The sequence below is a fragment of the Notamacropus eugenii genome, chromosome 6 (genome assembly GCF_028372415.1).
Source record: "Notamacropus eugenii isolate mMacEug1 chromosome 6, mMacEug1.pri_v2, whole genome shotgun sequence".
Taxonomy (NCBI): domain Eukaryota; kingdom Metazoa; phylum Chordata; class Mammalia; order Diprotodontia; family Macropodidae; genus Notamacropus; species Notamacropus eugenii.
In genome coordinates this window covers 78,683,654-78,698,911 of record NC_092877.1, presented here as the reverse complement: position 1 = coordinate 78,698,911, position 15,258 = coordinate 78,683,654, and the positions used below count along the sequence as shown (strand labels likewise).

The window sequence follows — 15,258 nt, the reverse complement described above, 5'->3', positions numbered from 1 at the left end:
GGTTTCCCTAGCTTCCTTCAAGACTCAGCTTACATTCCACTTTCTACAGGAGGCCTTTCCTGGACCCTCTCCCTTCCCCCAGCTGCTAGCATCTTCCTTCTCAGATTACCTTGTATCTACTCTCTACATAATACCTTACCTATATTACCTGTACCTTATCTTAAGCAGCTTGGTGGTACAGTAGGTAGAGTGCTAGAATCAGAAGACCTGAGTTCAAATCTAGCCTCAGACTCTCTTTACTAGCTGTGTGACCCTGGAGAAGTCCCTTAACCTCTCTTTACCCTAGTTTCCTTATCTATAAAATAAGGATAATAATAACATCTAATTTCCAGGGTTGTTATGAGGATCAAATGAGATAAATTTGCAAAATGCTTTGCAAATGTTAAGGGGTCATATAAATGCAAGCTGTTATTATCACTTAGTTATTTACAGGTTGTCTCCTCCATTACAATGTCAGCTCCTTGAGGACTGGTACTATTTTTACCTATATTCCTCTTTCCACCTCTTTTTGTTCAGTCATTTTAATCGTATCTGATTCCTCATGACTCCATGATGTTTGGCAAATATATATATACGTATATGTATGCATATGTGTAGTGTCTATGTGTGTATATTTATATATGTATGTATGTATATGTATGTATGTATATATATATACATATATATGTTCTTGGTAAATATAAAAATGGAGTGGCTTGCCATTTCCTTCTCCAGCTCATTTTACAAATGAGGAACTAAGGCAAACAGCGTTAAAGTGACTTGACCAGGGTCACACAGCTAGTAAGTGTCTGAGGCCAGATTTGAACTTAGAAGATGAGTCTTCTTGACTCCAGGACCAGCACTCTAGCCACACTCTTAGATCGGATCAATTAATCAGGAAACATTTATTAAACCTGTGATATGTGATAGGCACAATGCTAAGTGCTGGAGATCCAGTGATAAAAAAAATAAACAGTCCTTGCTTTCAAGAAGCTTACATCTAATGCAGAAGACAGCATGCACATATATAAATATATACAGGACAAATGAGCGAATAGGTAAGTTGGGGAAATCAGGAAAGGCTTCCTATAGAAGGTGGAGATTGAGCTGAGTCTCAAATGAAGTTAGGGATTCTCTGAGGTGGGGTGCACATTCCAGATGTTGAGGGTGGCCAGAGCAAAAATAAGAAGGGATCCTGAGTGCTGTGTGTAAGGAATGGAGAAAAGGACAGTTTGTCTGAACCAGGAGTACTCAGAGAAGAATAATTTATAATGAATTAGAAAAATAGGTTAGGTTCAAGTTGTGAAGGTCTTTAAAAACTAAATAAGATAATTTACATTCTATTCTAAGGAAAACGGAGTCATTGGAATACAGTAAGATAGGAGTGAGATAATCATATGTACACCTTAAAATCACTGTGATAACTGTATAAAGGACAGATTGGAGTGGGGAGAGACTTGAGGGAGGGAGAACAATTAAATTGATTTTTCGGCATCCCTGGCAAATGAGTGATTCTATGATAATTGTTATTCTTGTGGCCCTTTTGTCCATTTTGTTTTTGAAACAGGGCATGCTGTATAGCTTGGTTGGTGCCCAGGGGAGTGAGAGACTGTCTGCAATGAATCTTGGGTACAAACATTACCAGGGTGTTGATGATTACCCGCTAGACTGGGAACTGTCATACGCCTATTACAGCAACATTGCCACGAAGACCCCTCTCGATCAGCACACTCTGCAAGGAGATCAGGTACACAGAATTAATGAACAGGGAGAATTTACTACATACCATCTATATAGGGCTTTAAAAGTAACCATCTAAAGTGCCTGCATCTGTTGCTGATTTATTCCTGAATTCCTAGAGAATGCATCTCACTCAATTGAGAGGAGAGCTTGTTAAAGGCATTCATCATATCCTGTTTCTCAATTCTCTGTTAGCAAGAATGAAAACAAGAGCGATCTCATTTCTGTCTGTGAGAACCTCTTTAGGGTTAGAAGGAGGAAGGATGGGATTTGAAGAATTGGACTCATCTCTAAATTTGTCACTGTGATGAGAGGGCTCCCCCCTGCCCCTGATCAATCTCCAATGCATCAAAGAAACAGGTATAATGGCTTCTCTTCTAGACACCGTAATGAAATGAGGCTAAGGACCAGTGACTTCCAGATGGCAGGTGTAGATTGGTATAAAGAGGGCGGTAGCAATAGCAGGCTAAATGAGGAACAAGAGATAGTTGTCAGCTATTAAAAAAAAAAAAACCAACTAACTACAGCCCCAAATCTGAGTTTTATTGCACTACTTGTTCTGATCCAATACAGTAGGAAAATTCTGGATTTCGTAGATTTAGTAGTAGATGTAGTAGTAGTAGTAGAAGACAGATTTGATGCCTAGATATCTGGCCACTGTAGCAGAAGCATTAACCTCTGTGAGGTTTAGTTTCCTCAACTGATAAATAGAAGTAAGGGTGATTGCATTATCTACTTGACAGGCTTTTTGTGAGAAAAGTACTTTGTAAACTGTGGAATATTATGGAAAGGTGAGAGGTGATGATGATGATGATGGACATACATGTCCTTCCAAAAGATAAAGAATTTGTAGCAGGGAATCTCCATATCTCTAAACAAAAATTGATTGAGAAGGACTAACCTTTACTCCTAACTTTGCAGCTCTCAAAACTTAGTAGATTTACTTACCATCTCTATGCTGATGATTTCAAATCTACCTATCCTGCTTTCGCCTCTCTGCTGAGCTCAGATCTTACCTCTCCAACTGCCTTTCAGACATCTCAAACTGGATGAACTGTGGACATCAGCATGTCCAAAATCAAACTCATTACTCCCCCCACCCCCACTCCCTACATTTTCTGTTACTATAGAGGGCAACACCATCCTCTCAGTCCCTCAAATGCACAACCCAGGTGTTAGTCTCAACTCCTTATTATCTTTCATCTCTCCTATCTAACATATTGACAAGGCCTGTCATTTTCATCTCTGTACCATTCTTCAAATATTTCCTTTTCTCTCCCCTATCTTGATGAGTGCAGGCCCTTATCACCTCATGCCTAACCTATTGCAATGGTCTGCTTGTGGACCTACCTCAAGTCTTCCCCTGGCCCAAACCATCCTCCATTCAGTCACCAAAATGAATTTTCTAAAGTGTAAGTTTGACATGTCACTCAATAAATTCCAATAATTCCCTATCACATCCAGGATCAAATACAAAATCTTGTTTGCCTTTCAAAGCTCTTCATAACCTAGCCCCCTCTTACCCTTCCAGTCTTCTTATGCCAGGGGTGGGGAACCTGGGGCCTCAAGATCACATGTGGCCCTCTAAGTCCTCAAGTGTGGCCCTTTGACTGAATCCAAACTTTGCAGAAATCCCCTTAATAAAAGGATTTGTTCTGTAAAACTTGGACTCAGTCAAAAGGCCACACCCAGGGCCACCTCTTTCTTACACCTTTTTCTCTGACATATAATCTGATGCAGTGACGCTGGCCTCCTGACTGTTCCATGACCAAGGCACTTTATCTCTCAGCTTCAGACATTTTCTCTGGCTGTCCCCCAAGCCTGGAACACTCTCCCTTCTCATTGCCACGTTCTGGCTTCCTTTAAGTCCCATCTAAAATTGCATCTTCCACCGGAAGCCTTTTCAAACCCCTCTTCATTCTAATGCTTTCCCTCTCTTAATTATTTCCTATTTATCCTGTCCGTATGGCTTCATATATATGTATATTTGTTTGTATTTTGTCTCTCCATTTAGATAACGAGCCCTTTGAGGGCAAGGACTGTCTTTGGCTTCTTTTTGTATCCTCGGTGTTTAGCATGGCGCCTGGCATGTAGTAGGCGTTTTATTAATAAATGTTAATTGACTGACTGAGTTGTGCTACTAGTTGTCTCTGTTTTTGGAGTGGTTTTGAGGATCTAGTAGAGATAGAGACTGGACCTCTAATTTCATGGGTAAAAAGAACTATTTATGGCACAAGGGAATCCCCATTCTTCCCTTAACACTCCCCTGGTACAGGTCAGCATGGTCTCTGCTCCTTGGGTAGTCTTATAGAACTGCTGAGAGGTTTAGTGGCCTGCCTCCAGTCACACAACCTGTATGTGTCAAATGTGAGACTTAATCTTAGGTCTTCCTGGCTCCAAGGCTGGCTATACCACATTTCCTATGCTGCACTTTAAAATAGAAAAAAAAATTATAATAAGTGGAAATGATGGTTTACATTGAGGCACCATGGCTGCCTCATAGATGGAAGGTAGGGTTCAAATCCCACTTCTAATCCATCCTGGCTTTGAGACCCCAGGCAATCCTCTTAACATCTCAGTACCCCAAAACCAAACTCATAACTCCCCCCACCCCCTCCCTATCTTCTCTATTACTAGAGTAATTGTAACTCAAGCTGATAAAAATTTTTAGTTGTAGACCAGATGTTAATCTGCTTTGGTAGAGGCATTTTCTCCAATGAAATCACACTTCCTGTAAAAATCAGTACATAGCTACTAAAGTTATCAGGACTTTATCTTGAAGAAAGATGTTAGCTGATGATGGAAATTAGTATTTAACAAGAGTTAATCATGAAGAATTTTGATCACTATGTTTTTTTAGATAGTTGATAGTGATCCATTATGTAAATAGAAAATTAATTATACTGAGGAATTCTGTAAACTCCTAAGCATCTTCCCCAATGGAGGAGAACATCAATACAGAAAATAGAAATGGATAATCCACTCAAGTGGATGGTCACTGTTGGAATTATGCTACCTTGTACGCTTCTTAGCTGGGCACATGTGCCTGCTGAGGATCTGGCTCATTACCGTGACCTAGCTAGACAACGCAGGCTGGCTCTTTTGAATGCACGTGGCAGTCTTTAGTGCAAATAGCATGCCCTTGGCTGGCTAAGCCAGATTTGGGTGGTCTAGGACATAAAACTTAACTGTCCTTGTGGTTGTGAAGTAAATTATTCCTCTCCCTGAAAACTCTCCCTTTAGCATAAGGGTGTCCAATAATTGTTTCATTCTTTATATTTTTACTTTCAGTGTCTAGCTCAGTGCTTGACACCATGGTAGGTGCTTAATAAATGGTTATTAATTGATTTAGTCAGAGATATAGAATGAAACTAATGGATTCCTTTCCTACTGAAAATTAAATGTGTGATACTTGGCCCTTCTGAAATGAAACCTGTTTATTTATTTGCCCCCCATGTGGCCAGGGCCAGGAAAGATGAAATGAGATGTTCTTCCTTGCTGATAGAAAACAACACGATGAAAAATTGTACCTGCAAATTAGTCAGGAGGACTGTATCAGAACTCGTTTCTTTTAGAATACTTAATGAATGGCTTCTTGAGAATTTAAGTGGATATAATACATTAATTTAAATGTCCCTTTGTTGAAAATCTATTAATTCATCAGTGGCACCAAGCAAATTAACACCCTGCAAGAAGCCAGACCTTTGGTTAACAAAGGAAGTGTCAGCTTAAGAAAAGGAATTAAGAAAAGGTAGTGTTTTTTTCTCTCCATTTTCTTTAGAATATGAGTATGATTTCCTTAATTTACAGTAATCTCTAATTTAATTTTACAGTAAACTCTAATGGTAATCTCACTTCAGATCTCTTTTTTATGGCTGAGTAGGAAGCTGTTTTAGCTTTAATAGAAAGCTAAGCAGCAACATTTATGTGTCTTGATTTTTTTTCCCCAGGGCCATTGTGTTATTTTTAAAAATTCCCATCATCCTGGCATTAGCAATTAGAACATTATTTCCTGTCTAGATTTGGCCAAATTGTATGTGTCTTTAATATACAAAGTGATAGAATGCAAGTGTGTTAATGTCTTGGGATGAGTAAGGTAAGTTTATTCAGAAGATATTATTCTCCCAAAAAGTAATTATCATGCTTGTGTGACAGCCTGAGTTTAAACCTTGATGTTTTATTGCACAACAACTGGCATTCAATATTCAACAGTAAATACCCAAAGTGTCCGACCCACTTTATGCACTGGCTAAATTGTACCCAATGTTTCATTTTAAAATGACCCCCAGTGCTGTTTGAAACCTGAGTGTTTTCCACTATTCACTGTTGCCATCAAGGAGAGTATTTTCCCATTCTTTTGTAATATCTCAAATGTTAAATTTCAAGAAATAATTTGGCGGGGGGGGGGGGTGGATAGGGTGGAGCAGGAACCCACATTGCTTCCTAATGGGAGCCGAATATCACAGCTGCCTTATAAACCGCAAGGACTGGGTCAGTGTCAGCCCAGTGTCAGCCATGGCAGACCCCAAAGGAGGTTGTGATAGTAGGCGTTTAAAGGGCAGGTTATAAAATTGTTCTTTTTTCTTACTGAGTACTTAGTGCTCAAGGCCTGCTGGCCAGCCCATTAAGTTTTATAACTTGAGAGAACGCAGATGCCTCTGCAACCTGTGTGAGGCCCCCATGGAAGCTACAACTTCCCAGCTGCATGAAGTTCTTTCTTCATTCTTCCTTTTTTCTTTTTACCTCAGTACTGCATATTTCTTTCATGAAATACACTTGATGGGAAAGTTATTCGTTATGAGCAGTCATGCTGAGCAGCCAAGCCTCAGCACTGGGGAGTTTCAATAGCCGGAACTTAGAAGAAACAAAACCAGCTCTCCTTGAGGAGGTTAAAGGCTCAGGTGTTCTGGCTGGCCTTCTATAGTCTCCAACTTTCAGCTGGAGTCTTGTGCCAGGCTACTTCTTAACCACTTCTCTATCTTTTGCCTGGTAAGCTCAGGTCCTGGCTTCCCTCCAAGGCCCCTTTCCTGGCCAGAGCTGAACAGGATTCTTTTTAAATGCTTTCCCTTCCTCAATTAACATTAGTGCTAATTAGCACTAATTGACGGTCCCCTGGGCACACAGCCCTGATTTGGTGCTGTTTACCTCTGTAGTTCCATTAATGTTAGCAGGCAAAGTAGATGACCACCTCTGTCGTAGGATTTCAAGGGCACTGAGAAAGCCGAGAACTACCACACTGTCTCAATTTTCCCCTTTTTATTGTATTACGCTTGACATCTCTCTGATCAGGTGGTAGTCCCTTTAGATTAAGGCTTTGATCCCTAAAAAATTGAAAAGATCTGTGGGAGAGATGACATTTGAAGCTGCTATCCATCACAAAGGACCAGGTTAGAAAGGGAGCCCTCCAGAGTAAGTTCACCATTTTGCTACTGGCCAGCCCTGGTCTAGGTGACATTAGGGAAATTGCTTAATCTCTCAGGGCCACATTTGCCTGATCTTTTAAATGAGGAGCTCAGACTCCCTTCTTTCTCTAAACCAGTGATGCCCCCGGGTACATGGTCCTAACTCAGAACCTTTCACTTTTGCTTTAGTCTTTACAATTGCTGATAATGACTCAGAGCCTCTGGGATTATAAATTCCTAGAAGGCACAGCCTGAGTCTTCCTGTGTGAAGTTTAGTAGACATCCTATTGCCACAGAATCCCTGCAGCAAAGTTCCATTTCCTAGTCTCAGTTAGTGAATTGCACGTTGAAATGGTGCAAATTCTAAGGCTACAAAGAACATAGACTGTCCCCTAAAGTCTGGCCTGTATCATGTTCAGTGTAAGCCCTCAGCAAATATTGACCAATGTGCTTCCCAGGGAATAAATAGAAGAGAACGGCTTGTACAGTTTTAGCCACAGAAGCTCAGTGGCCTCACATAGAGAGACGGCTGGCAGGGAATGATATTGGACATTTGTCCCAGCTCACCCCACACAGCTTCATTGTCTGCCAGTGCCCCTGATGCTATATTACAGTCCTGCCTTGGGCCCCTAACGTCCTCTTATGGTGTTACAGGACCCTCACTCCACATGTCAACATCTGGAAAACAGACCTAAGCTACATAAATAGAACTCCAGAGTAGACTCTGTGATGCCAGGTGTTTTTATTAACCTTCATTAAGAGAGTGTCAAAAGGGAAATCAAAGCCATTCTCCGTGCTGTCTGGGGCCTCCTTCTCAAATTAGGTCTGGATCCAATATCTCTGGTTATTTCACCACCTGCTCATGAACGGGTCTGGGAGCAGCCAGAATAGGAATCATTCTGTGAAAGCAAGCCTTGCCTTGTCCTTAGATGTCATTATGGCTATGTGACCACTTCTCCCCCCCCAAAACATATCAAGACTTATGTATCTTAATTGTCTTTGTCCAATTATTTAAAAAAAATTAAGTCAACCCTCTAATAAGAGCTGAGATTTGCCACCATTGAAGGTATTTAAGAGATATTCAAGCTGCAGGCTCTGAAAGCAGGATCAGTAGGAGGGGAGAAGGAAAGAAACATTTATTAAGCACCATGCCAAGAACTTGACAAATCTCAACTGATTTGATCCTTACCACAGCCTGACCAGGTAGATTGTGATGGTCTTATTAGCATCCAGATCGGTGTTATTGTTATCTCCTTTTTATAATTGGGGAAACTAAGGCAGATAGAGGTGAAATGGCTTGTTCATAGTCACACAGTTAGTAAATGTCTGGGGCTGAATTTGAACTCAGCTCTTTCTGATTCCAGGCCCAGTGCTCTATCCATTGAGCCACCTAGCTGACTCCTTTAGTAGAAGAATTCCAAGTATTGTTTTGGACAATGATTAGAATACATGTTGTTTCATCACTGGGAAGTATCAAGGTGACTACTAGGAAGTGAGAGGATGGTCTAAGTCCTAAGCCACACATTCAGAAGAGAGTGAAAGCAGATGTTGTGTCTCTTAAATCTGAGTGAACTCTCTGCTGCATGGCTAATTGTCTTTGATACAGCAACCTTTTCATCAAGGTGGGTGGAGGAAGGTAATAGGTGGCAATATGTCCTCAACCAGAAGTCTCTGGCTGAGTGTCTTTATCAAGGTGGCTAAGTAGATGAAATGCTGGATCTGGAGTTAGGAAAACCTGAGTTTGAATTCTGCCTTCAGTACTTATTAACTGTGAACCTAAGGAAATCACTCAACCTCCACCTGCTTCGGTTCCCTCATTTGCAAAATCAGGATAAAAATAGTACCCACCTCTTTGTGAAGATCATATAAGATAATATATAAAGCACCTGGTAGACCCCAAAAATGCTATGTAAATGCTTGCTAGTAAATGCCAGGAACAAACCAGGAAGAGCCGGGGCAGATGTGTTACCCAAAAGGGCTTAGCCCCAAGTATGTTCAGGAGGGGTTCCTTACGCTTAGCAAGGAATGCATGAGGTGAAATAAATATAATAAGTACACAACCAAGTTAGATAATGTTTAAATAATAGTCATAATGATATCTGTTGATTTGAGTAATACTATATAATTTGGTCACAAAATGAAGTACAACAATAATAGGCTGACTTTCTTTGGTGTCCCTTAAATCATCTCTGAAGATAGACCAGAGACCAGTTTCGGTGTATTCTGAGCAGAGTAAGTTGTTGTCCCCCATTGGGGACAACAGTAATTTGGCTATATGTTCAGGTAGGTTTGCTCCCCTGCTAAAAAAATAGTCATATGCTGTATTTTAGAGTTTAGATCAGTCTATTCTGATAATGAAAATGGAAAATGCATAATAACCTTTCACCTTTTGTATCTCCTTGTATTATTCAGGGAACAGAAAGGTGGAGCTGGGAGTCAGGAGACAAAGGTCCTGGTCCTGGGTCTGCCATTGACTCACCAGGTAGCTTAGTGGCCAAGTCACTGAACCCATAGATCTAATTTTCCTTATGCCTAAAATGAGGGGATTGGACCAGATAACCTCTAAAGTCCCTGGGTCATCTCTGATATTCTGTGATTTTGCTTATGTTTTAGGCATATGTAGAAACAATAAGGCTGAAGGATGATGAGATGCTAAAGGTCCAGACTAAAGAAGATGGGGATGTCTTCATGTGGCTGAAACATGAAGCATCAAGAGGCAATGCAGCGGCTCAGGTAAAGATGTGGGCCATCACCCATCTAACAGTGGTACTAAAATGGTCAGGGAGTTGCACCTACTGTGGGAAAAGGGGGAAACTTAGAGTGCAGGAAGGACTAGAGAGATGGGATGGGGGATCTCCCTGGGAGGAAACATACAATCATAAACTGAGAAATAGATGGGACCTTAGAGGTCATATAATCCAATGCCTTCATTTTACAGATGAAGAAACTGATCTAGATAAATTAAGTGACTTGCCCAAAGTCCACAGGTTACCATTTTGGCAGAACTGGGAGCACACATGTAGAAACATGTAGGAAAGGAAGACATGAGAGGACTTAGGAAAGGATCTTATCTGCTTCCTAGAGCACTTTTATGTACTTTGGAAAGATTTTTGGAGGTAAAAGATTGAACTTAAAACTTTGAGAAGCTCAGGAGACTTTTTCCAAGTTATATGGCCTAAATTTCACTTTGATGAAAATGCTCCCATGCAGAATATTGGCTAGGACTGATGGGTACAAGAAAAGTAACCTTATATTCAATTCAGATGCTGATAAGCAGGGCATTCATTGCCCATGAGTGCTCTTGGGTACTGTTAGCTGCCTCAAGGTATGAGGCAAGGGAAAGTGAGAAAACAAGAAGAAGGAAATGGAAACATTAAGAAAGAAATGGAAAGATTAAATTTCAGGACCCTCAGGAAACTTTCCTATTGCTCCCTCTGGTCCCTTAGCTCACCATTCCTATTTATTTGTAAAGTATCTTGTAAACCATAAAACATCATATAAATGCAAGCAAGCATCATCATCATTATAGTTACAGGATAAGAAAAGGGAGAAGAAGACATAGGAAAGTTAGAGATGTGTAAAGGGAGTGATGCAAAGTGTTCCCAAGAGTTCCCTAAGATTCCTGGGTTCTTGTTCCAGAGGGGATCTCGCTCCTTCTCTCTCTCTCTCTCTGTGTCTCTGACTCTCTCTTTCTCTCTCTCTCTCTCTCACACACACACACACACACACACACACACACACTCTCTCCTACATTTATGTAGCATATGTATATATACACATATGTGTATGTATGTGTATATGTACACACATATACATGTGTATATTTCTATATATGCACATATATACATACACACATATATATCTATAGCTCTCTATCAATAGATATCTATATGTATACCTATCTATCTCCTTTGTCAAACAAGTGAGGCCTGGAATTTTGGAAATTCTATCAGACACATCCCTTGGAGAGCATAGTGGTTTTATTGGCTTAAAATAATAGAAAAGGCATTTCCATTGTCTCATGAGGAGAAAAGTTTTGAGTATTGAACAAGTTCATTTACACAGGACCATTTGATAAGAGAGTAGACTAGGAGGAGAAGATTGCTATTAAATGGATGTTGTTGATAATGGAAGCCTCTCGTAGGGAATCTGTTTGACTCGGTGCTGCCTAATTTTGTCAGAGACTCGGATAATGGTGGTTACATGGCAGCCTCATCAAATTTGCAGGTGACACCAGGTTTAGAGGGGTGGTTGATGCACTGGATGGCAGTGTAACACAAAAGGATCATGATAGGTTAGAACATTGGACTGAATGTGGTAAGAAGAAATTTAAAAAGGATAAGTATAAATTTTCACATAGGTTCAAAAAGAAAAAAGAACCTTTGCAATTATGAGTGAGTTTGGCTATTAAGGAGCCTCTCTGAAAAAGATCTGGGAATTATACTGGACCACAAACTTCATCTGCATTAGCTGATGCTGTGGCACGGCTGTGAGAAATGTTTGGTATGTTCTGGGAATCCATTGAGAGAAGCCAAACTTTCAGGGAGAAGAGGTTACTTCTGACAACTGCTCCTGAGAATTCAATAACAACGTTTAGTCGCAGAAGGCTTTGATCAATTCTTAAATAACCATCTCCTCAGAATCATGTCTTATGTTTCATATGATCATATATTGCTAAGAAAGCCCCAGAATGTGGGTGGATATTGGCATATTGTCCTTTGTTCTGGTAAGACCATTTCTGAAATTTTGTATTCCAGTATTCTTGATTTAGGAAGGTCATTGATAAACTGGAGAGCTTCCAAAGGAAGATAAGCAGCATGGTGAATGGTCTCAAGTCTATTCTGTCTGAGGATTAGTGGAAGGACCTGTGGGCATTCAGCCTGGCTAAGTGAAGACCCTTAGGAAAGTCATGAGATTGGTCTTTAAGAATTTTAAGGGCTGTCATGTGGAATATTAAATTAGACTTCTTCTGTTTGACTCTAGAGAGAGACAACATTAGGTTTGATGTAAGGAAAAACTCCTTAACAATTAAAGCTGTCCAAAGGGAAGGAGAGATTCTTCCTTCTTGAAGGTTTTCAGACAAAGACCTGATTGGGAGATTGTAGAATTGGACTGGATGGCTATGACCCCTCTTCCAACTCTGAAATTCTGCGATTCTGGGATACCTCTATTTCTGCTTATCTCTCTCTCCCTGCACGTACTCACACCAAGATATACTCGCTCCCTGGCTTCTGTTAGGGTATTTCTAATTACACAGTGATTAAAGGCTATGGTTATCAGTTGGAAAACATAGCATGTCAATCACCTTGCTGGCTGTGGATAACAAAATACGTTGGGCTGAATGTGTTTTCTGTTTTATAAAAAGCCTGAAGTTAACCATGGTTTATGGAAGTCATTTTGAAAAACCATCATCATAATTGTTATTATTTGTTGTTTAAGCAACGGTTGGCACAGATGCTGTTCTGGGGACAACAAGGCGTGGCTAAAAACCCTGAAGCTGCAGTAGAGTGGTATGCAAAAGGGGCTTTGGAGACCGAAGACCCAGCATTAATATATGATTATGCCATTGTGTTATTCAAGGTAAGAATAACTTAATTTGTGCCTAAATTTTGCAGCTCCCATCAGAATTGCAGAACAGTTTCCTGGAGGCATATGTGCAAACAGGGAGTAGGTAATTAAATAACTTAGAATTTGCTTCCCATCACTCACTCTAGGGAGAGAGATAGCTGATGAAAGGTAGAGAGAGAATTGCTCCCACCCCCCTGCTCACTCCCCCAGTTTTTTTTTTAATAACTGTTTCTATGTTTGACTCTTTGACAGCTGAATTCTTTAAGAGATGTCCCTGTTTTTTAGTTTAATGCCCTTCACCTGGTCTTGTTGGATAGCCATTTATTTATATCACATGCACACGTGTGCATGCACACACACACACAATCTATATAGTGCCCATGTTGGGCCAGAAATCACACCTGTGTCTGATTTGCTGATATTAAGATCCTGCTCCTGAATTTAAAGCCTTTTAATTAACCCTTACTGATTCAAGTAGTGGGGAGTTAGAAGAGAAAACCTTTAGTGATAGTTAGTCTCAGCATGGCTATTTCATGCTAACATGCCACTAGTACTGGATTTCGAGTTGGAAGGGACCTTTGAGATCTTCTAGATCAGTCAGCTCATTTTTCAGATGAGGAAATTGAGACTAAGAAAAGATAAGTGACTTGCCTTGGATTCGGGGAATCCAGGTCCTTTGAACACACAAGTGGTGCTCTTTCCACTAAACCTTACAGTCTTTCACTACTTGCGTATTCATAAAAATCAAGGGCCAAAGAGCAGCATACCTGCATCACTGTGTTCTTCCACAGAGCCAGGCATCGAGACTCTGTGACTATTGCTACTCATCACAACACTGGCTTTATCTCCCCTCCCCAGTCTGTGGCTAAAAATATCCATATTCATCACCCACAGAGGTGGATTCATTTAGATTTCCTGCCTTCTTTTTCCAGTCTTAATCACCCTACCTCCCTTAACATTTTCTCATGGGTCCAAATTTAATCATCTTTTTGTCTTTGTAATGAATCTTAGCTTGACCCAGTGGAAACAGCCTAGTTAAGTCTTTAGCTTCCGACCAGATTACAACTGGTTGAGCATCTGTCTGGTGCAGAGAAACTCTGTACTAAGCTGCTTCTTCTCTTGGGAAGATCAGTTGGGATAGGGGTAGGGCTTGGACCCACGATTTCATGAGTAGGGAATTCCTAGATGGGAATTTTTTTTATCAATGCAGGTCATCATCTTCAATGCATCTTATAATCTTTGAGACTCTACATGCCCAGAGCACTAAGAAATAAAGTAATTTGCCTGGGGTCACAAAGCCAATCTATATTAGAAATGAAATGTGAATGCCAGTCATCCTGTCTCTGAAGCCAGCACTTTCTACTACCTTATAGAACAAGATACGTATATTGTGTTTCCGTGGTCTCTTTTTGAATACAAAAAGGACATCAGCGATGTTGATGAACATTGCTTGTTTGAGCCCCCAGCTGATGGTCTTGTCATAGTACTTATTTCTACAGTGACAGACTACAAAGTTATGGCTTGTTATAATGTTGCTCAGATTCACAGCCAGTCTTGAGCCTGGATAAGGAAACTTTGTCTCTAATTGCATACCAGACTACTCAATTGGTCATTACCAGCAAATCAACGCTATGCCACGTTCTACCAAGCATTGCCTCAATCATCCCTAAAGGATTTTCTTCTGTCCTCCCTACTTATAAAATTCTGCTTTCCGTCTTTAATCTGTCTCTCTACATTCATTTTTCTATTTCTCTGTATAGCAGGATACTTGAACCTAATGAAGGGATGTGCAGAGGATATTTTGTTGTTACCATGTGGTTCTAGATCAATAGCGCCAGAAAATAAGAAGATTCAAGTCTGAATTGAAAATTGATTCATGTAGTGTTTTATTCTTGTTAAAAAAAAAACAAAACAACTTTTGAGTTTGCAGTTTGATAGAAAGTGACTCTTTTGAGATTGCCTCTTGGCCATTTTCACTGCGACTTTTGGTTCACCGTTCATTATTTCAAGTCCCCCACATTCTGCAATAAGGAAAGTAAATATTCCAAAATTTCCCCATATTATTCAATATTATCCATGCCTTTTAATATGAAATAGCATATCTATATATACACCTTATATGTGTTTCACACATTATACCTTGCAACGCATCTTCACAATATGGTCCCAGTTCTTTAGCATCTGGGAAACTCCCTTTTTACACCCAGAATAGCAGAACAGTTACCCAGGCTCAGGGTATTCTAGGGGATTACATTTGCTCAAAACTATAGCTCATGAGCTCCATCCTTTTCCTCTAGTCATCTAGAGGACACAATCAATTCAAAGCAAAGGCATTTAATGAAATGGCGTAGCAAGTAAATTGGAAGTAGAACATTGCTTCCGTTCATCGAGGCCTCAGTCCTACGTATACCATCAGTGACCATCAGTGAGAAGAGTGAGCGCACATAAGGCATGGGGCACACCAATGGGAAATGATAGCTGTGTGGAGGAGCAACACATTCCTATACCATACATCCACCAGTATTTTCTGGTAATGTCATCGCATTGTATCTAGTGCTCTACTGATCTC

General features: G+C 40.3%; 1 protein-coding gene across 1 annotated transcript in view; it reads left to right on the top strand.

Moving 5' to 3' along the window:
* SEL1L3 (SEL1L family member 3) overlaps nucleotides 1-15,258 on the top strand; it is a 128,005-nt gene that overhangs the window by 61,583 nt on the left and 51,164 nt on the right. Inside the window, exons 11-13 of the mRNA XM_072620398.1 lie at nucleotides 1,547-1,726; nucleotides 9,735-9,854; nucleotides 12,561-12,701. Of these exons, the coding sequence (XP_072476499.1) occupies nucleotides 1,547-1,726; nucleotides 9,735-9,854; nucleotides 12,561-12,701 (441 nt within the window). The remainder of the gene's footprint in view (nucleotides 1-1,546; nucleotides 1,727-9,734; nucleotides 9,855-12,560; nucleotides 12,702-15,258) is intronic.